The sequence below is a fragment of the Typopeltis vanoorti genome, chromosome 22 (genome assembly GCF_054136105.1).
Source record: "Typopeltis vanoorti isolate ZY-2024b chromosome 22, IOZ_Tvanoo_1.0, whole genome shotgun sequence".
Lineage (NCBI taxonomy): Eukaryota > Metazoa > Arthropoda > Arachnida > Uropygi > Thelyphonidae > Typopeltis > Typopeltis vanoorti.
The window spans coordinates 34,914,922-34,939,224 of record NC_143570.1 but is presented as its reverse complement, the minus strand read 5'-3'; the positions used below and the strand labels follow the sequence as shown (position 1 = coordinate 34,939,224).

General features: G+C 33.7%; 1 protein-coding gene across 7 annotated transcripts in view; it reads right to left on the bottom strand.

The window, feature by feature from the left end:
* LOC150094297 (protein mono-ADP-ribosyltransferase PARP4-like) overlaps window positions 1–24,303 on the bottom strand; it is an 879,331-nt gene that overhangs the window by 597,605 nt on the left and 257,423 nt on the right. For all 7 annotated transcript variants that reach the window (XM_090411811.1, XM_090411815.1, XM_090411816.1 and 4 more), the window contains exons 10-11: window positions 15,544–15,780; window positions 1,087–1,270 (exon numbers count right to left, since the gene is read on the bottom strand). In XM_090411811.1, coding sequence (XP_090267937.1) covers window positions 1,087–1,270; window positions 15,544–15,780 — 421 coding nt within the window. The remainder of the gene's footprint in view (window positions 1–1,086; window positions 1,271–15,543; window positions 15,781–24,303) is intronic.

The window sequence follows — 24,303 nt, the reverse complement described above, 5'->3', positions numbered from 1 at the left end:
TTCAATGTTGCAAAATGTAAGGTTTTAAAATTTGGAAAACAAAGATGGATGCAGAATTTATGCTTAGTGAGGATATATTGTTGGAGATGGAGGAAATAAGAGATCTGAGGATGATAATGGATAAGGATCTGAAATTTCGGGGAAACATAGCTAAAATTGTGAAGACAACACAAAGGCTTTTTGGGATGATGCGGAGAACACTGACTTGTAGAAGTAGGGAGATTCTTGTTCCTGTATAAGGCTTTGATTAGGACACACATGGACTATTGTGCCCAGATTTGGTCACCTGATTTTCAGAAGGACGAAGAGATGTTGGAAAGGGTCCAAAGACGACTCACTAAAGTAGTTTCTAACCTCTGGAATGTTGAGTATGAGGAAAGATGGAGAAGATGTAATTTGCAGAGTCTGGTAGATAGGAGGAAGAAGGGAGATATGATAGATACCTACAAGTTAGTAAGGGGTTGTTATAGGATCAATGTTGGAGAAGTTCTACAGAAAATACTGGGAGAACCAGAGGTCATCAATGGAAACTGTATAAAGAGGGTGTGAGGAGGGGAGTGAGAAGCAAGTTTTTTTCTTGCAGGGTTGTAAATGATTGGAATGCCTTGCCTGAGAGTGTGGTGTCTGCAAGGAGTTTGAGTGTGTTTAAGACATGGTATGATGAGCTGTGTGTGATAAAAGGACCTCTCAGATGAGTCTTTGACTTCGTGAGGTCTTGGGATAATAATAATAATAGTCATAGATCTGTTACATTGGTGTAATATGTTTCTTGCTGTATTTGATCATTATATAATAAATATATAATAATAAATAACTCACCATCTTAAAGATTATACAAAAGAAAAGTTTTTTGTGTATGTGCACGAGTGCATGCATGTGTGCGTGTATAAGAATTCGACCTATATTTTCAGCAATAATAGTAACTTCATGATACCAAATCATTGGAAAATTACAAGTTTGGTTTATGGTGACAATGATGGTTTACCCAGAGCCAATTAGATCATAAAAAGCAGGGATCTTACTGTGTATAATACTTACAAGCATTGTTCATGTTTAAAAAGTATTACAAAAAATTTTGAAACTTACCATAAAATCTGAAGATGTCTCTTCCGTAACCCTCATTCCTTGAACACTGCTGTAGCCATCAGGTGGAGAAGTGAGACTGGTATCAAATTTTGTGACTTTATAAACGCTGCCTAATGCAACTTCACATATTAGCATAAATCTTGTTCCTGTTTCTCTGTTTGGCTTTGAATACTTCACGGAAGTGCTGAAACAAAGCTTATACCCTTAAGATCAGATATCAAAATTCAAGAGAAATTCATCCAAGTTTGCTTGAATTAATTATGAAGTTAGTGCATATAACTACTTCAAGTAAATAAGTTTAATAATATACCTAAGTCTAGCCATAAATACTATTACAACTTGAAAAGTGCATAAACCTTTAATCTATCAGTAAATCATTTACAGCATTCAGCACATACAAATCACATGCATAACATGCATGTAGCAGCACTCAATGTTCAAAATATCCCCCTTTTGCCTTCTCACACACCTAAAGTCTGTAAGGCCATATATTGTTGGCAGCACGTACAACATCAAATGGAAACACTGTCAGTGCTTGCTCCAAATCCACCTTCAGGCTGGCAATGCTGAGATGTCATTTCTTGCAAGCTACTCTCTCAAGCTCTGACCACAATTTTAAGTCCAACAGATTCAGATTGGGACCTCCATCTGGCCAATTAGATGATGATATGTGGTCGAGCACATTTTCCCCCAACCACTGTTGTGTGGTCCTTGTCTTATGTGCAAGGGCTTAGTCCTGTTGGAAGGTGAAACCAAGTGTTCAGAGGCCATACCACAGATTCCAGCATGATGTCTTGATACACTTTGGTGGAGCTTTTGATCCCTTTCTTGCAGAAATAAAACTTGGATACCTCTCTGATACATCATTCCCCCACCAAACCATCACTGACGGAGGGTGATGATCTCTCTCTGAATCCTGATGCTATGGCACATGGTGTGCAATCATATACCCAATTATGTGGTTAAATGACTCTTCAATACAGCTGCACAGCTCTCATAATCTCCCCACTGCATGTTGACCCATACAGCTAGGTGTATAGGTGTATACGATATGGATAAAGGATTAAACTAAATTTATTATATTCTAACCAAGTGAAAAATAAACTTTCAACATCTTTCTCTAAATCCAGAGTAATTTATTAAAAAGGTGGCACACCATTTGGCAACTCCTACAGGTAGAGATGACCTTGCTAATGCTTCTGGCTGGTATCTCCACTTAGGCCTGGCTCCCACTAAAGAGACCTCAATAAAGGGCAAAACTAGTATGGGTAGTGGCTCTTCCCTTAATGCATAACATTAGACATATCTGCAAGGAGATGTGTTTTGTATTATGGGAGATACTGAGTTAGGATTGATAGTATCTTGCTCCACCTTTGCAAGGAGTCGCCATGGTGTTGCACTACCTTACCCCAGTCCTGAAGATACTTTCAGGTGCAAACTTTGTTTGCTCACACTTGGATAAAGGATTAAACTAAATTTATTATATTGTATAGGTATGTAGTTGATATTATATTAATATAATTTCTTGGCAAGTCTAATATAAATATATACTTATGATAGAAAAGCTTTACAAAAACAATACTTGTCCTTTCCATATATAATGAAGTATAAATAAGCATAATTAAGTTATTATTAAACATGATTTTATTTATGTTTAAATATATTTAAATACATGTTAACATGTATTTAAACTCATAAGTAAACAACATTTTTATAAGAATGAGTGTTTTAAAGCTACGAAATCTATTACATCTGCTATGATATTTTTTATTCTATTTCATAAAAAAAAAATACTAGTCACAACCCACTAATGGGTAGCTATCTATTTGATAAACACTGCAATATAACATAATTTGTATATTTTAAAAAATCCACTATCATTACCCTCCCTTGTTTGAAAGGTGTGCTTAATGAAGATGATCTCTGTATTTAGACTGAAATGTTTTATTTAATAAAGTGTTATAAAAACTTTGGAATCTACATGTTTCACAGACAATCACAAACATCATGGCAGGATTCAAACCCGCAGCCTTTGGGCTGGAGAGCGAATACACTAACTCTTGGCCAAACAGGCGCTAAAAAATTTATTATTATATGACACCTCCAGGGAGTCCAAAGACTCATCCAGGGAGGGCATCTGCTCCACAGCACTGTTTCCACCTACTACATCAACGCCATCTACTGCCGACCACCACTAGTATTTCAACCGACGATCACATTATCACCTCTTCAACATTTTTACCTTGCTTCATTTCCATACTCTATATGGAAGCACACCTCATGCACTCTATTCTGCACCCTGAATCATCAAATCTCCATCTTCCTTTCTTTTAGTGTTTCATGGTGATAAGCATTCATTTTTCAAATTATGGATTCTACAACGATGTTAAAATAACTCTTTTTATTATCCTGACGTTTCTATCTTCATATCAAGATCATCATCTGGAGCTTACATAAATATACCAGACAAGCTGCATTACATTTCAAACTGTAAGCTAGAGAAACAATGATTTGATCACATATTATTCACTGGCATGACCTCTAGCAAAAAAAATAAAATAAAATACATCAAGCTAGGTTTAATTTATACATAAATAAACATTCTTGTTTACTGATGGTTTTCCTTCCAGTAACAGTGATATCCTATTTCTATTTTTACAATTGTTATTTTTGATTTAAAAAAAAAATTATAAATTACAACATGAATAAACATTCTTTCTTATAGATTTTTTCTTTCACAGTGATGTCCTATTTTTTAGTATTAAAGTTGTTATTTTAGATTTAGGATCCTGGATTTTCTACAGTCCTGTTTGTAGTTGTTCTTAGAAAAGAAGGATTCGTGGGACGAATATATGCCTTCATATGTATGGGATTTTTAGACCATCATTATTATTTAGATTGGGGTGGTTGATAATGATCTCACAAGCTTCCTTAAATTTGCATTCATACAATGTTTTGGTGTGATGTAGACAACTAGTGCTTTTCCAGTCAATTCTATGTAAGGTGTTCAGGGCATAATCAGAAAGGCCAGCTTTACCATAATTATTATATGCTATGCTGTACATTGTTTATGTTTAATTGTTTATGTTCTTTTTGTCTGATCGTTTATGTTCTTTTTGTCTGATCGATATTGTGTGTCCTGTTTTTCCTATGTATGGTATGTTGCAGGTGTAGTAAATACGGTATACTCCAGGGTGGGCCAGTGGAGGGAGTGGTTCTTTGGATGAGTTGAGTAGGCGTTTTAATTTTGCAGGAGGTTTAAAGTTGGCTTTAAGGTGGTATTTTTGTAGTACTCTGTTAATTTTGTCTGATGTCCCTTTAATGTAGGGAATGGTTATAGTTTTACTGTAGTCTGGTTTGTCTTTGTTTTTTTATTGAGGTCTTGTAGAGAATTTTGTTAATAGTGTTTTGGCTGTATCCATTTTTTTGAAAAGTATTGCTGATCATTTTAAATTCCTTTTTCAGTGCCTGTTCACTGGAACAGATCTTTAGAGCCCTGGTTTTTAGGATATTGATGACACCAAGTTTGTGTTGGGTGGTGGTAGGAGTTTATGTGTATATATTGGCCAGTAGGTGTCGGTTTTAGGTAAACTGTGAAGGAAAGATTGCCCAAGGGAAGATGTATGACAAGTGTACCTAGAAACGACAGTGTGTTATGTGTTTCAATCTCAATTATGAACTGTAACACACTGCTGTTTCTAAGAACTAAGAACAACTATAAACAAAACTGTAAAAAATCTAGAATCCTAAATCTAAAATAACAACTTTAATACTAAAAAATAGGATATCACTGTTAAAGAAAAAATCTATAAGAAAGAATGTTTATTCATGTTGTAATTTATAAATATTTTTTTAAATCAAAAATAACAATTGTAATAATAGAAATAGGACATCACTGTTACTGGAAGGAAAACCATCTGTAAGCAAGAATGTTTATTCATGTAATCATAAATTAAATCTAGCTTGATGTAATTTTTTTTTTCACTAGAGGTCATGCCAGTGAGTAGCATGTGATCAAATCATTATTTCTCTAGCTTACAGTTTGAAATGTAACACAGTTTGTCTTGTATATTTATGTATGCTCCAGATGATGATCTTGATATGAAAATCGAACCGTCGGGATAATAAAAAGAGTTATTTTAACATGGTTGTAGATTCCATAATTTCAAAAAAGAAAAAGAAAAAAAAAAAAAGAAATCAAATCTCCATAAATCACACATCTCACAGCTTCGTTCATTCGTCTCTTATGTATGAAGATCAATGTTTAAGATACTGTTGAAGATGATCTTGTGACCAGGGATGTCAGAGTACTGTATGGTTTGTCAAATGAGTAGGAGTGTAGAGAGTACTATTGTCAGCAAAGCTGTGAATAGGATTAGAAGTGATTGTAAAAAGATCATTTATGTCATAAACATAAAAGATATCTTTTTAGGAAGAACAAACAGGATAAGAGACAAGATAAATCTATGTTCTCAAAATGTGCCAAGATTTTTTCCTGTTGAATTCAAGGGCTTTTCCAAATCAAAATATTCTAGAAACAGGGTTTTTTCCAGATTTCAACTGTCTGTCCATTTCCATTAATACAATATATAAACAGTTTGTCTCTCTTTTCTAACACCAAACTGCTCTTCTTTTAGATCTTCTTCTCCTTTATCACTTATTCTTGTATATTATCTTTTAATAAATCTGGAGAGTGACAGAAGCCAGCCTGTTTGGCTGAGTGCTTAGCATATACACTCTCCATCCAAGAGGCTGCAGGCTTGAATCCACCATGGCCATGAATGTTTGTTATTATCCGACCACCGTCCTGGAAAGGAATCTGTGACCCTGCCACTTCGAGCAGAAGGCTTCACCCGAAAACGTTACGGGATAAAGAAGTGACATAAGGCTTCCAGTGATGCCAAATGTGAATAAATATCTAACAGCAATACAATAATGTTATCTCTTTCAGGCTGAAACCTTAAAAATAATAGAGAATCAGTGCCGCACCATGGGTAGGAGCCGCTCTTGTGCAAAACGTTTTTCAGCGCCCCAGGAAATAAGTTTCCATGAAAAATTTTTGCGGAAAATTTTATTTTGTAAAAAGTACAAAACAGTTTATATGCATATATAAAAATAAATTTTATTTAACAGTAGTAGAACATTGTAATCACTGAAATTCATAAATAAGAAATTTTTAATAATAAACATTTTCAAAAATGTTTATTCCTTAATATATAAATACAACAGAATATATATATAAAGTATAAACAAATATTACTTTTATTTTAATATAAAAAGAAATATTATATAACGAAGATAATTTGGATTCATGCTTTTAACTATATAACAATTAGTATAAATATAGATTTATTTTACATATTTATCCATCTTGCTTTGGCCGCCACAAAATTTTTAATAATATCTTTAATGTCTAATGAATCCATAATATTATTTTCAATTGATATAATTGATAAATCCGTTAGATAAATCCAGACATTGTTGACCGCAAATAATTTTTTATTAGTTTCAGTTTTGAAAAACTTCTTTCCCCTGATGCTAGAGATATTGGTAATGTTAAATAAATACGTATCACAATCATAGTATTCGGAAACATGTCGGTTAATTTATTTTCGTATATATAATTTAAAACATTCTGAGGAGCCGACTCTTTTTTAATAAAACATTGCAAAGTTTTTAATTCCTCAAATAAAGTCATACCATCAATATCGCGATTGTCGGAATCTTGATTGTCGCTCAGTTTTAAGTGCAAATCTTTACAATGTTTCATTAAATCTTCATCGCTCCAATCTTTTAATTTGCTAATGTTTCTTATAACTTTAAAGTCTTCGCTATGTTGTTTTAAGAGTATGAATCTTTCTGTGACTGAAATTATTGTTGTGTCTAAAATCGCGAAGAAAAAAATTACTTTAAAATTTTGTTTAGAATCATGCATTGTCTCATCTGATGCTTTGTAACCAAACATTTTTGTTTTTGTTCTTTTGCGAATGTCTGAAAAAATAGGATCAATATTAAGATTGCTTGCTACTTCTTTTGCAGTTCTAATAATATTTTCAAAATATTGGTCTGTTCGGCGAGTATTTAATTCTTGTATAACATAATCAAGATTTTTCTGTAATTTTTTCTATATCAAATGTCGGATTCTGCATTATTTTGCTTGCAACATTTACGAGACTTAAGATTTCGTACCAAACATGAACAGAGCAAATAAGTTTAAACGAATAAATCTTTGAAATTAAGTTGTCTGCCTGAAACTCTAGAATCGATATCTTTAGTTTCATCTTCTGTAATATCAAAAAGAGCCTGGTAAATTTCCTTGATATTATCTTTAAGTGGCTTTATTGCTTCTACTCTACTTTCCCATCTAGTAGCAGAAAGTGGTTTCAAATTTAAAACACGAATATGTTTTTTTAATATAGCCCAACGTTTCACAGATATTGAAAAATAATTATATAATTCCTGTATTACCCCAAAAAACTTTACAGTTTCGCAGGATATCTTAGCTGCATCATTAACTACCAAATTTAATGAATGAGCAGCACACGGAATAAAAAAAGCCCTTGAATTTATTTCAAGGATTTTTTTCTGCAGTCCATTATGTTTGCCTCGCATATTTGAACCGTTATCATAAGCTTGGCCGTAAATCCGAAATCTTAATATTCAATAATTTTAAATAATTTTTTATAAATTGAAATAGTCCTTGCCCAGTGGTATCTTCTACAGATTGAAAACCCAAAAAATGTTCATGAATTTCTGCTATATTTGTATCTTTATTTTGATTAACAAATCTAATAACAATAGATAATTGTTCTGTGTGGCTTATATCCGGAGTAGTGTCAAGAATTAATGAATACTATTTCGCTTCTTTAACCATTTCTAAAATTTTTTGTTTTATAGCTTCAGAAATTATACGGATGATTTCATTTTGTATTTTATCACCTAAATAATGAACAATGTTCCTTTTTTGTGATGTTTGGATGCGATGCAAGTGTTCTGCCATTATCGAATCAAATTTAGCGTCAATCTCTACTAACTTTAAAAAATTGCCGTTATCATTTTCAAAAAGTTTTTGTGAAGAACCTCTAAAAGCTATACACTGTCTTGATAAATATTGTATTATGTAGATTAACCTTTCTTAAGGTTAATCTACATAATAAATGTATTATGTAGATTATTATGTAGATTATTATGTAAATCATTATGTAGATTATTATGTAGATTGCAACGATTAAGAAATGCAATACATTGATTGCATTTCTTAATTGTTGATTAAGAAATGCAATCAATAGTGCATTTCTTAATCAACGACATTTTAAGTTCGCTGTATTTTGAACAGTTTTTAATGTGCGTGGAACTTGTCTCGTGTATTTTTAGTATATGACTCAAATGTTGCCAATCATTACAACTGTATTCATTAGTAAGTTGGGAATTTTGACTACCAAATATTTCACAATAATAACAGAAAATCGAATTTCGTGATTCTGAATAAACTAAATAACTTCATAATAGTTTTTCACCATTTGCTAAAGTTCGATAATAGTATGAATCGGAAAACTTGCAGCCAGATTCATCTTTGAGAAATTCTTTATTAACTACTTGACGCAGGCAATGCTCAACTAAACAATCACCAACTTTGGTAGTTATATAATTCGGCCAAGTACCTGGATCATTAACATTAAAATTTGAAGTTTCGTGTTTCGCTGAATTGGAATCCAATATTTCTTCTGCTGCAACTTCTGTAGACAGTCCAGTTTCATTTTCACATGTAACATTTGTTTCTTCATAGTTACCTTGTGTCTTCTCTTTTTCTGGAGTAGAGCTGCACGGAGTACTTGCTTCTTCAGAACTTTCCGTTCTTCGTTTTTTATGTGGTCCTGAAGTTAAAAATTTATTCAGCGATCCAGCCAGTTTATGTTCCAGTTGTACTCGCTGCAATTGTCTTTTCCTGTTTTGTGCACCAGATAACTTCTTTGGCTTTTTTTCCAACATCTGAGGGTTAACACACTTGGTTAGATTTTAAAATAAGAAGAGCATTAAAAGTTGTCCACCAAAATAAATAATAATTTCTGAAATTTTCCCTTCAACTTATTTTTTAACCCCTTAACCGACTATTATTTTTAAGGTGAATGGCCCAGGACTGACTATTTTTTTTTGAATTACAGAATTTGATTTTTCAGATGTTTTGAATAATAAATATGCTTACATTTTAGGTTTTTTTTTGAAAATTAACATGTAGAGATATTAGCCACTGATTCATATCTCAGTGATATTTATTTAATATTTTTTACATTCAAGTAATTGTTTAATAATTAAGAAATTTCTAGAATATTAAAATTATTTATTAAAGAAATTAGTAAAAGGATCCCAACTCCAATGTCTTCCAACCAGAACAAGAACAAATATATATATAAATCTCTTATTGAAAATTATTTATTTTCTAGACATCTACCCAACATAACATAAAAATCTTTTGTTTTCAAAATAAGATACTAAAATGAAACAATTTAAGTGATTTTCAAACTTAGCAAAAATATAATAGATACACTTACTTTACGTGAATAATAATCCAAATTCACAAAAAATTTACTAAACAACCATAAATATATTTTATAAAACAAAAGGCAACTACACAGTAACACTGTTAGTGTAACGCATAAAATGAAATGATGCAAAAATACACCAAAAAGTATCAAGAAAGGGCCAGTTGCAGTATGTGTGTACAACAAAGCTCATCTAAAGGGTTTTATAGCTCATAAATAACCTATGTTTATTAATTTAATTTGAGCCGCATCAGCCTGATGCACCGATGGTCTATCTCTATCCCTATATGGGATTTTTAGCTAAGGTCACGCAGCTGATTAATATGTTTATAATTTATAAACTATTATCTTTAAAATTTTATTTGTCTATCAAAAATCTAAACATAAGTACACAATTAAATTCAAAGTCAAATTGTTGAAAGTCACCTAAACACAGAACACACAATACACTCAATATGTTTCACATTCAAAATTGAAATGATTCCGAAAAAAATGTAAGCGCGTGTTTGGATAGATGCTATTTTGTCTATTCAAATTTGAAAGGAATTTAAGAAAACGAACATCGTAATGTACATCTATGTTTCAGACTAAATATTTCTGGATAGGTAAGTGTTTCTGAAACTTCAGATATATCTGTGTACCCTTCTTTAAGTTTCATTATTACCAAGTACCTTTTCAAAATACCCTTATCAAAATAATAATAATAATAATAAATAAATAAAAATATATTTTTGTAATTGCGTTTTATTTGAATTTAGATGTACATTTAAACAAAAAATCATGATTTATTTTTAATAGAACAAAATTTATAAAGATACTAATCATTTTTACTTAATATAAATAATTTATCATCAGTGAGAGGAGTGAAATTGCTTATTTCTGAAAAAAAAAAACTGAAAATGGGTATGACTTACCAAGAATCTTCTATTCTCCATCACTTCTTCTGTCCTCAAGAGCGGTTTCCTTGTGTGCAATCAGTTATCTACCCAAATGGAGTCATCTTCTTTCCCATTATATCAAGCAAAAATTACCAGTAATTTAAGACTTGAGATAAGTAATGAACAATCCTTGACAAATTACTAATGAGAAGTGAAAGATGTGCACGATTGTAGGCCAGCATAATAGAGAAAAAGCCACTATTAAGAAGTGCATATGATTGGTGCGGTATTATATTAACAAAAGATCGAGCTACCCAAACAAAACAAGCTGACAATTGAATTGAAATTCTAATTCTCTTAAACCGATTTCCATAATATCATTCATTAGTTAGTGTTTGTATTCCTAGTTGTCTGTAATTGCACTTTTTATTGAGAAATATATATTAGTCTGCAAATGATGTCTGTGAACCTTATCCAGTGACATGATAAAACTAATTGGTTTTAGTGTTTCTGCAGTATAATGGCTGTTGGGGATAGCGTATTGTTTATTGCAGGGAGCGAATTATCGCTCAAATGTGAAATTCAGGGAGATAGAAACCAGCAGTTTGAGTAGGAGAATTCATGCATAATATAATTTAATAGATATATATTTATATATAGATTATAAAAGTTTATGAAATTCACATCGTATTATACTTTATGGGTTGTTTCCTTAAGTATCTAATAAGTGGGTTCGAAAATGTTTAGTTTTAGTATGTATGACTGTAATTTTTTATTAATAAAATATAAGCAGATATTTAACTGTCAATGGGAAATGGCGCCTTTTTATTTATTAACTAAAATAATCTTGTTGCCATAATACAGTTTAGCAAGTGCCCTTATTAAGCAGCGCTGTGAGACAGGCTGCCTCTATGCTACATCCTGTCGACGGTACTGGGCAAAGCACAGCGTAAGAATGAATTCATGGTCTATCTTAAAACTAACAATTTCCACTAAAAATATAATAAGCAATTGAGAATATTTCTAAAATTTTTGCTGAGTCGATGCTTACTCTGTGAAATAAAATAAATGTGATATTATTGATAACGTTTCACTTCAAACTATATAATTCAAGAATAAGAAAATTTATATTTTTTAAAATTATTGCCCATGGTGAAATGGCGCCCCTATCTTCAAGCGCCCTTGTGCAGTGCACAATCTGCACAACTGCACGGCTCGGCCCTGTAGAGAATCCTCATTCAATACCAAAGCAATTCTTTTTAAGGGGATTGTATTTTTCATAAGTGAAAAATCAGTACTTGGTTCTTAAGAGTAATTATAAAAGAGCCTAAATGTATTTGTTTCAGCATTGTAAAATAAACAGATCAATTCATATTTCATGTACTTTTTGAGAAACTTCGAAAGTTTTTATAAGTAGTGCAAGCTAAGGCAATTCAGATGCAGAGAATTACATTCTCATGAGTTCTCTTCTTATTTGAAACTCCAAATTTCTATATATAAATGTGTGGGTGTCTATATATATAATATTTGTTTTGTCCATATGGTTAGACTAGTGGCTGTGCGGCTGGGGAAGGAGTGTCCTAGGTTTGATTCCTGTCGGTGACGTGAGGAGCTGAAGGATCTTCCTCAGCCTTAGCCAAGTTAGCTGGTCTTGGGTATGGACAGTAGGGTTTTCCCCCATTTTAACCTCGGGTTTTTCATCCTGGAAAGCAAGCAAACCAGCCTTAAGAACTCAATACTGCAGGACATAGGATACACTGGGGCGTAGAGTTGACCACCTTATCCTGTGAATGGTTTGAGGGCTGATGATTAATAAACCATCGATGCTGCAAGGTAAAAGAGGGTAAAAGGAAGATGAGATGAGATATATTTGTTTATTTGATTATGAAATAAGTATGTTTCTTTAATATCTCCTATTTCTGTTTATTTTACACTGCCAAAATGAAGACTTTCATGATCTTCTTTGATAAAACAGGAAAATAAAATTTTGCTTTCCCTAAATATAACAACTGTCAAATTTGTTATATTTAGGGAAATGCTCTCTGGATGCACACTGTGTGTGATGGTTGACGGCTCCCTATCCTCTCGCCATCCAACTAATGCCGGGGTCACTCAAGGTTCAATTCTCTCACTGACCTCTTCCTTTTATATATCAATGACCTACTTCAGTTGACCTCTAACCCAATACACAGTTTTGCAGATGACAGCACATTACATTCCTCCCTTTCATTTGGCAAACTCTACTCTACACAACTCACTTCAACCCACAGAACATCAACCACTGCTGCCCTTAATTCCGACCTCCAAGCCATCCGCCAATGGGGCTCAGACAACCTTGTCAACTTCAACGCTAGTAAAACCCAGTTCTGTCTTTCACACAAAAAAGAACCATTTTCCCCCAGCATTGTTTTCGATAACACTCAAATTCACAGACAAGATGAAATTTCTCTTCTCGGAATTACCTTGACATCAAGCCTCTCCTGGCATAAACACATCGCAACCATTGCATCCTCAAGCTTCCAAAAAACTAGATTTTCTCTTTCGCTCAAGACGTTACTTCACCCCTAAACAGCTGCTAATACTATATACAAGTCACAAATTCGCCCAGCTCTCGAATACTCTCACATCTGGAGTGGGCTCCAAAAAGCACCCTTAAAATACTTGACTCAATACAGAGGAGAGCAATTAGACTAATAAATGACCCATCCCTCACCAACTCGCTCCCCTCACTTTCACATAGACACTTGGTCTCTGCAATCTGTATATTCTATAAATACTTTCACGGGAAATGTTCATCTGAAACAACACCAATAATTCCCCCACCCTATACTAAACCCATTGGAACACATACAGCTGCCGCCCAACATCCTTTTACAGTACACCTCAAAACCCACAGAACAAGTTTCTTTTCCTCCTCATTCATCCCTGCTACTGCAGTACTGTGGAACAGTCTTCCCCCTGACATATTTCCCAAGGAATACAATATGCAGGCATTTAAATCAAATGTAAACAAGTTTCTCCTTTCACAATCCATCACCCATATACGGTACTAACGTACTATAGGTTGACCAGCTAACCTCTTGTATATGGGGCCCAACATAAAAAAAAAAAATTTGAAATACATGAGATACTATAATGGAGGATACTATGAATCCATCCATATTTTATAGTCAAATGTAGAAAAAAAAAAAAAAAAAATTTAACTTCCAAAAATTTACCATAGAGTTTGTAAGATTGTAACCTTCTCATAAGCCTTCTAGAAAAATTTTGAAAGAAAGAATTTTTTTTTTTACATTTTTTACTTTTGCTTGTTTCCAAACTTTACTATAAAATATAGAAGAATATGTAATATTATTCTATTATATTATCTATGTGGACTAAATATAACTTCTTTGCTCTATAGTTTAATATTTTATTATGCACCCACTTAGAGATTACTTATGATGAATTTAACTTTCTGACCTAGTTTAGTTACAGCAGTGTACAAGCTTTGTTCTTCTCTTCAGTTTGTAATTTTTTTTTAATTTGGTCAATTCAAAGCCTGATGTTTCAGGCTGGTGAAACTTACTCAATTCATTAATAAAATGAGAATATAATTTGCAGGTTAGAATACGTGTTGTTTAAATAGTTCAGCCAAGGCAACTGATTCTGGTCTTGTTGTTCTCATAACCTCACTGGTAAATTTTCAAAACCTCACATTTGATCCATAATGTCCACAGATGGATCCATAATATCCTCTACTGTGATATAATAAAACTATCATTTCATAGAGATCATTGTATTTAAAAAACAATACAGCATAAAAATGAAAATAAAATACTGCAGTTATTTCTTCAAATAACAAAAATATTAATGGAACTTATTTTAAACTGTGAAATATAGAGAATAATTAGATTTAATTTAATAATCAAAATGAATTCATGATAAGTAATATATGTCTGGTTTCTTCACCAATATTTCCAACTTCTGAAGCAGATTAAAACATTATTAAATATTAAAGATTATTTAAACAAAATAAAACAGGAAAAAAAAAAAGTGTGGTAGAGGTTGAAGCATTAAGGAAGATGAAAAATCTTCTGCAATAGGTAATTTAGGATTGAACTAGTTGAATATTTAGACTAGCCTGGAGAAAGAAAATGATACCTGATGATTGGACTAAGGGAATTATCGTTTCAACATATAATGTACGTACGTACGTACATATATATTAAAGATATGGCGAATATTCGACTTTGCTTCAGTATTCAGCATTTTTTTTTTTTTTTTTTCAGATATTTGGCTTTGGCAGAATCAGCAAAAAGATTCAGTATTTGGCTGGCATAAGCAGAAAAATTCCTGCTATATGCCTCATAACAAATGCAACCAATTGGGAAAAGCCTCTTGTATGACCATACAAATAGAAGGGTTTCCAAGATTAATGAGTAAACTTATTCTGCAGTACAATATCTCAGAAAATTTCTTTCTGCTCGAGGTAACAGCTTATTCTTGGAAATATTTGTGAAGAAACCGGACATATATTACTTATCATGAATTCATTTTGATTATTAAATATCCATAATTATTCTCTATATCCCTATTCTCTCTTATCTCTATATTCATTCCAGCTGATTTCACTATGCATAACCATAATATTCTTTTTTCACTACGCATTATTCCCACTTCCTATGCAGGGTACACATGTTACTTAGATGCGACTACTTGTTAGTACCACTCCCAACCAACCTGTCGCCTAGTCTGCCACTGGGGGTGGGGGGTATATTTTTCGACTGTAGAAGCGTATGTTCACAAGCGTATGTTTGCCTGCTTGTGGGATGAAAAATGCCAGATAAACTGGTGGAAAAAACCCTACTGCCTGCGCCCAAGACTGACTAACTTGGCTATGCCTGAGGAAGATCCTCAAGTTCTTCACGTCTTTGACAGGAATCGAACCTGGGACATTCCTTCCCCAGGCATATGGTTGTGAAGCGCAAAGCCATGAGGCTAACTGTGCAAACTATGCATAACCATAATATAATTTAATGAAATTCTTGAATACTTACCTTGCAGCATCTGAAAAGTAGATACCACCTCCTAGCATACCAACATCAGTTCTCTCTACTCCACGTTCAGTGACCACAATTCTAGGAAGTAGCAATCCACGAGATAAAATTCCAATCATGTTGGTTGCAGATGAAGAATGAAATAAAAACTTGCAGTTTCCTAAATGACGAGTGAATTCTATCAGTTCCACACTTCGCTGGATATGAAAGATGTTATGAACTCTTACTTGAGTATCCCTAATTAAATAAACACTAAATTAAAGTAATGCTAAAAGACATATTGCTTGCAAAGTAAAGCAGATAAAAAAAAAAAAAAATTAAACTTGCATAATGATTCAAGATATTACCATTATTTACAAATAACAAAATTGTGCTACAAACATCAAATTTTCATATTGCCTGCTAATCTTTCCAACTTTATTTTATCTAGGATCCATCCCCTCTACTCCCATTTCCAGATATCTATGAGTCACACCACACAGTAAACAAAGCTATAAACTGCTGAATTCTAGTGGTGGTGATGTGAAAGATAGTGAGTAAAAAAAAAAAGACTCAGGAGAAGCTAAGCAAGACATATATAAGGGCAGAAAAGAAGCAATAAATCGAACCAGTACTATCACTAAGAAGTCCAGTGATAATACCACATGGAACTCAAATGTATAAATTGGAGCATATGAGGATGAATATGATGCTGGTGATATGAATACAGTTGTGGCTGATGGTCAGATATACTAAACAGGGGTTATATACAGGAGCAGAATCCAGGAGAAGACATGTGACAAGTGATGTGCAGCAGTGCTTCGATGATTGCTATTTAATTTGTACATCAGCGATATAAGAAATTATCTGAAGAGAAATATTCAGTGTTTCTGATGATGCACAAAAGCTGTATAACTGAGAGGAGACCTCCACATAGCTTTTAAAGGAATGTGGAGAACCAACCGGGGCTTCTGACCTAATGTCCAATCCTCACCTTCTCGTGGTACACCCTGTTGGGTATCTACTTGGATACTGAACAAACAAGGATGGGCTGGCAATTTGGGATTTAGCCGACCAAATTGTATTCTTATTGGCTTAAACCAATATACAAAATGATGGTACAACATGACAAAATTTCATGCCAGCTGAGGCATCGCCCAGTTAAACTAGGCCCCCGTTGTTTTTGCCAGGGAACCAGAGCGAACAGCAAAAAGTTAGCTACTGGAACAAATCCTAAAACCCACCCCAACTCAACATCACTAGAGTTAAAGATCGCTACTATCAACATAAGAAGCCTGAATGGCAAAGAAATGAGGCTAGCTGAGGAATTAGATAAGTACCAGATCGACATAATAGGTGTGACTGAAACAAAAAAGACAAAAACTAGTGAGATCTTTCTGAGCAATAAATACAAAATGTTACATTCAGGCAATAATATGAGGCTAATCTTCTTGAATGGCAGGCAATCTAAAGTAGAGTGATGTGGGCAATATCACAATGGGGAATTGGACAATGAGACTTATTTGTGCCTATGGTCCCACAGAAGGTTCTACTAAGGTAGAAGTGGAGGAATTTTTTGAGGCTTTAGAAAAAGCAACTGACACAATGAAAAAGGAAAACTTGGTCCTTGTTGGGGATCTAAATAGCAGAGTAGGAAATGATTATGAGACATACAAAAATATTTGGGAAAATTTGGAGAAAAGAGCAAAGCTAATAATAATGGCAAATATCTGTTGGATTTCTGCTCAGGACATGGACTGGTTATTACTAACACCATGTTCCAACATAAAAATGTGCACAAATTCACATGGAGAGAAGAGGCAAGGAATAAGAAAAGTCTCATTGACTATGTCATTGTTAATAGTGATGTTTTCTCCCTGGTGCAGGACACCAGAGTGTACAGAAGATTTGAAATTGGAAGCGATCACTATTTAGTTTTGAGCAGGATAAAATTGAATTTCATATTGAAAAGAATAACATGTAAGAAAGTTTTAAAGCGAATAAAAGTTGAGCAGCTCTCAGATGTGAACTGTAGACTAAAATACACAAAGATTATTGAAGAAAAATGAAAGAGTGTGAGAACAGGAACCAAACCTTGGAGATTCAGCAGCAAGCCTTGAAGAAAACCCTGATTGATTCAGCCAGAGAGGCATGTGGTGAGGTTGTCTGCAAGGATAGAAAAATCAGAACCTCTATGGTGGACACAGCAAGTTAAAGGGGCAGTGAAGGAAAAGAAGAAAGCATATCAAACGTTCCTGGCAAATAAGTCAGCTTATGCTCTTACAGAATACAGAAACAAATGTAAGAAAGCAAAACACTGTGTAAAACTAGCTAAACAAAAGTCATGGGAGGACTTTGGCAAGAACATAGAAAATAAATATCAAGAAGGTGGTAAGATATTCTGGAGGTTGTTGAAGAAGCTTAGAAATGGATGAAAGAGTGCTATAAAAGGAGTTAGAAATCATAAAGGTTACATGAAAACAGTAGAAAAAGATATCCTTGAAGTATGGAGTAATTACTTCGAAAAACTGCTAAATGAAACAAGCAGTGATGACAGCACAGTGGTAAAAAACACTCAACAGGCATACAGTCAGGAATACATATCCATTCTTGAAGTAGAAAAAGTAGGAATACATATCCATTCTTGAAGTAGAAAAAGTAGGAATACATATCTATTCTTGAAGTAGAAAAAGCCATCAAAGGCTTGAAATGTGGAAAGGCAGCAGGAGTAGATGATATTCGACCAGAAATACTAAAATATGGTATAAAAGTCTTACAGTGGCTGCACTGCATAGTTCAGAAAGCCTGGACAGAGGGACGAATTCCCGATGATTGGAGTAGAGATCTAATAGTACCCATATATAAAAAAGGGAAATAAAACTGAATGTGAGAATTACAGAGGTATTGCCCTACTGAGTGTTGCTGGTAAGATCTTTGCAAGCATACTTGAGAAACGGTTGAGAAGAATTGTGAAAGAAAAGCTTGGTGAAGAACAAACTGGATTCAGTCCAAATAGAGGTGATCAGGATCAGATCTTCACTTTACGACAAATAGTTGAGAAAGCATGGGAATATAACAAAGATCTGTATTTAAGTTTTGTCGATGTGGAAAATGCATATGAGAAGGTGCCAAGAGAAACTATTCAATACACTGCAGTTATATGGTGTCAATGGGGCATTATATCAAGCAATACTTAGTCTGTATTTGAGTTGTAAGTCAGCAGTTAGAATTGAAGTACAGGAAGATAGTTTAATGTTAAATCTGGTGTGAGACAAGGATGTACATTATCCCCTCTGTTATTCATTATCTATATGGATCACATTATGAAGGAAAGTGGTATTAAAGCGGATATCAAAATTGGAGATGTTAATGTCAGCTCTTTGCTTTATGTGGATGATGTTATACTTCTAAATAAATCTGCTACAAGTTTGCAAGAGTCCATGACTAAATTGAATAACTGTTGTAATAGATATGGTATGAAGGTCAGCATTAAAAAGACAAAGACAATGAAAATAGGCAGAATTGTTGAAAATGTCAATTGTGTTGTGAACAGGGAACCTGTGGAACAAGTAAAACATTTCAGCTACTTAGGCACGATTTTTACTAAAGATGGTAAATTAAATATGGAAATAGACAACAGAATCTACAAAGCTGGTATGGTAAGGAATTCAATTGAATAAATTCATATTCAATAAGAGAGAAATTAGTCGGAACACTAAATTAGCTGTATACAAGACAGTGTTCACAAGTAACAGACTGATTTGGAGGAAAATTGTAGATCGGAAATTAGTAATGATGTAAATTTTTCATGTAGTACTATCATATCCTGTACACCCCTTGAGGGTACATGGCAGGAATTTGATGGTGGTGATGATGAATTCTTAATCATAGCAAATTCAGGAGCAAGCAGAATGATTTAAATAGTATGATAGTAGTATAAATGGTGATGCATTTTGGGATGAAAAAATTACAAGTTTTGTACTATATTGACAGAGATGAAAATAGAGATTTGATGATGTTTGTGGATAGGGAGTTACCATTCAGAGACATAATGCAATGGTAGTAAAGGTAGTTTAACATGCATTAGTAAAGAAGAAATCATTCCCTTCATAAGGTGGTGACAGTGGTGCTCCCTACAAGAAGAGATCGAGTTTGTGGGTTGTAGAAGTTGTTGGGTAGAAAATAAGGGATATATTAGAAACATTTAAATTCCTGAAATACAATAATTTTATAGAACTGATACAGTGGTAATTTTTCAGCACTTGGAAAGAGGAGTAGAGCAAAGGGTGAATGAGTAGAATGAATTGCCAGTCAGTTCTGAGTGCTCAGAACTTTTAATAACATTTAGCAAAAACTACAATTTGTTTTTCACTATACGTAGTATCGAGCTGGCAGAAGCGCTAAACGAACCAGGTTCATTTGGAGCGTTCTGTTACAGAGGTGCCTTACACTACCAACTTTCTTTATATGCAGCACGCATTCTTGCCAGTTAAGACACCAGGCATGCATGCACATTCAGCTTAACCACTATTACGAAGTGACATTTGGGCTTTTTTTGTGGAACAGACCTCACACATTGTTTGTAAATCATCAAACTATTGATTGCTAAACATAAAGTGAATGTATAGTTAATTCATAATGAGGTAAGTAGATTCAAAATTTGACCTAAGGATTTACCAATCAGCAAAAAATTTATGTATTTCTTTAAGTATTTATTTTCATTTATTTTTTATGACTTACCATATTTTGTGTTCAATAGATTTTTTTACTACAGAATAAATGTGGGCATAATGGAGATGAAAAAAAAATTATCCAGAGCAAATAAAAAAGAAAAGTGGCAAAAGAACTTGAAAAAGAGAAACAAAGAGATAATTAAAAGATTTAAATTTAGATATTAAAAATTTGTGGAGACAAGGATATGATAATGGGGAGAACATGTGAGGAAAACACAGCAGCATCCTCTAGCACTCTTTGTCCTGTTTGCAGCACGTACATTAAATTTGGTGATCATTAATGTTGATAAACTTAATACTGTAACAGTGAGTTTTTTTAGCACTATACAAGAAATTTATAATTTCTTTAGTGCCTTGACTAATGATAGGATGTACTGAAAAAGTATACCAAAATTGCACTAAATTTTATTAATTTAGTGCAATTAAATTAATAATGTGTTATTAATTTAACTAAATTTTATCAATTTAGTTAAATTAATAACACATTATTAATTTAACAATTTCTCTTCGAATATTTTTGACACTTCCAGTTTCAGTAGCAAGTGGCAAACGATCATTTTCAAAATGATCGTTTGCCACTTTCTAATTTAAAAATCTAATCACTTTCTAATTTAAAAATATCTAAGATCTAGTATTTCACAGGAAAGACTGGTTGGACTGTCAACCAGTCTTTCCAGATCGCAAATAATCTGCAAGATGATGGATGAATTTATAAAATATTGGATGAATTTGCCTCCTTAAAATCAAGAAAAGTAAACATTTAAATCATTTCATTTTTTCACACATTTCTTTTTCAATTAAAAATTAAATGATTCGTATCATTATGCAATTTTCTAATCTGTGCATCTCTAGTTATAATAGCTCATAGCCAGTAATCGGCAACTTATTATTATTATTATTCCTGACACCTCCAAGGAGTCCGAAGACTCATCGTGGGAGGACGCCTACAACTGTTTCAACTGTCTCAACCTCTACTACGAGTTATCTCAATCAACGCCATCTACCGCCCACCTCCACCACCATAACTAATATTTTTTGTCTGTAAATTGCGTGTGTTCTGAAGGGCTGATTTGTCTGTATGTGGGATGAAAAACCCGAGTTTCCGGGAGAAAAAACCCTGCTACCTCCGTATGAGATCGGCTAACTCATCTTCAATTGAAAATCGTCCAGATAAAGATTCCTCCCATCGAGACGAGAATCGAACTTAGGCCTATTCTAATCGAAGGGCGCAATGTACCGTCGTTCTTCTAATTACGCTACGAAGGCATTAACTTTAAAAAATTAACTTATGTATCGGTAATTCTAATCTATGTGCATTTTTGTATGTTTTGCAATTTTTGCTGTGTTGTTAATATATATATATATATATATATATATATATTTGAAAGTAAACAATCTTACATGGAAACATGTTTTGAGTTTTTAACCTTTAAATTTTAACTATATTTAAAAAAAAAAAAGTAAGGGATGCTCAACTTAAAATTACATCGGAGAACCAGGATCCCTAGAGGGGGCACTACATGGTGATATATTATCAAGTCCCACAGCCTTATTAACATCAAGTTTGCTCAATTCCCCCATATACCACTTGCTCACTTACAGTCAGTCTGTCCTCTTCATCATCAACTGCTCTCAAACTCTCCATGAAGTTACATTCACAAGAATGAAAGACCATCATGAACTGCTCATTAAGTACCTCCGCTATATCTTCTGCAGCAATTGTTTTTATACCATTTTCTCCAATCAATGTCATCCTTCCATTATGTATTCCATAATCATTATTTTTTTTGCTGGTTACATATCAAAAGAACTCCCTAGGATTCTTTTTAGCCTCATTAGCTAACTGCTGCTCATACTTCACTTTTGCTACCCTTATCAATATATTTTTTTGTCTGTTCTTTGTAATTCTCATGGAACTGATTATTACCACTCTTCTTATGCTGCTTCCATAATGCCTTTTTCCTCTGTATTGCATTTATTTAACCTTCTGACCCTTGGAAAACATTTAGACATTGCTTCTACTAGACAGTTCTTGAATATCTCCCAAGTTGCATTGATCTCCTTTCTAGTTAACTACTCGTTCCATATGCTATACCTGCAAACTGTCTCCTGAGCTACTCATAATCACCAGCCCTGTAGTTCCACATGTACCCTTTCCTCGCAGATGTTCTCACACTGCTGGCAACCACCCAGGTAATCACTTTATGGTCACCCTCACCAACTGGAGGGTGATTTAACACTGCATTTATACATTCTCTGATGAGATGATCAAATACAAGACTCTCAAATCCTCATGTGCCCTCTGTTACATACTGTCTGAGGTAGTTGTCCCTCAAAAACACAAGAAACTCGTTTTCTTTACTTCCAGTTGCTATCTTATTATCTAAATCTATATTGTCAAAATTAAAATCCACAATAACAATCACCCTTTTCTCATTTGATTGGCTAATTTGCTTATAAATTTCCTGGTCACTACCCTCCACATTACCAGGTTTATAGCAACATCTAACAAAGTATTTCATTATATTTACCTCTGTCTCAGACTATACTTCCTCAAAACCACTACCACTATTTCCCCCTTGCATCTCTACCTTGTATGGATATAACTTTCTGTCATCAATAGGCACTTCTCCCTCCCTTTTTACCTTTTCTATCATCACAAAATACATCATACCCTTCTGTCTGTATTCCTGTCAAGATGTCATCCTCATCCAACCATGTCTCACTTATTCCAACAATTCTTGGGTGAATAAACTCAATTAATACAACCGTTTCATTTGCCTTGTTTCTTGCACTTCTAGCATTTATAAACAAACATAGCAGCTCATTCCTGGATCTGTAGCTAGTTCCTGATACCACTTATTTGATGTGACTTTTCCATGGTTAACTTGAACCATTTCCTTTTCTCCTTATTCATCTTGCAACTTAGATTCTTCAAATCCAACTATTTTCTCTTGATCTTCCTTCCCTTTTTGTCTACACATGCATTCATATCCTCTTGGAGCATCAACCTTTGTCGCACTGTATTGTTCCCCTATCCACCATGAGCCTCCCCATTTCCCTGTCTGTCTTGCAAACCTGTGCTCTCTTTCTCTATACTCATGCCATTCACAACCGCTCTTCAATCTCTCTCATCTTTCTCTCCTGTTCTTCCACATCACTTCCCACTTGATCAGATTCATTCTCTGCACTCACTTCTCTTACTCACAGTGGTAGTCTCTCCAAAGCTAAAGTTGCTACTGAGGAGAGCATTTGTCCTGAACAAAAACACTGCTGCAGTGATGATAATAATTTATCTGAGGATACGGTGACATTGGAAATAGCTTGGTTAAAAGAAATTATTAGGAAATCGACCAGGGAATTGGAAAAAGCGGAAAAACGTTTGTTTAAACTTCGACAGGATAAGAAAAAGGATGAAAACAAGAACAGGCAGGAAAATACTGAACTTGGTAATCAAAATATTAATAACAACAAGGTAAGTCAGTTAATATTTAAGAAAAAATAGGTAATATGGTATGGTGACTCAATTTTAAAATTTGTGCTTGCCGAGGGAGTCACCACTTCTACTTTCCCAGGAGCAAAAATTAAAAATATGACATATATAATTGAAAACCAAAAATGAAATGTAAAAGAAATGGTAGTGCTGGTAGGTACAAATAATTTAAGTGGTGACAAACATAGTATGAGAGAAGATATGAAAGGTCTGTTGGAAGAAGTGAGAAAGAAATGTGAAAGAGTGAAAATTGTAGGATTACTACCTAGATATGATAGTACTAAGTTAAGAAGGAGGGCAATGATAGCAAATGATTTCACGCGCAGGCTATGTAGAAGATATGAATGTGAGTTTTTAGACACGTGGGATGTGCTTGATGGGAGAAAAGATTTGTATAAGAATGATGGCCTGCACTTGAATTCATTTGGCATCAGAAGCCTGGAGAAATTACTTCTTGGTATGAGACTTAATGCAGAGAATCAGGAAAACTAGATCATCAAGGGAGGAATGGGAAAAATGTGTGTGAAAGTTCAGCTATAGTATACAAACGTGATA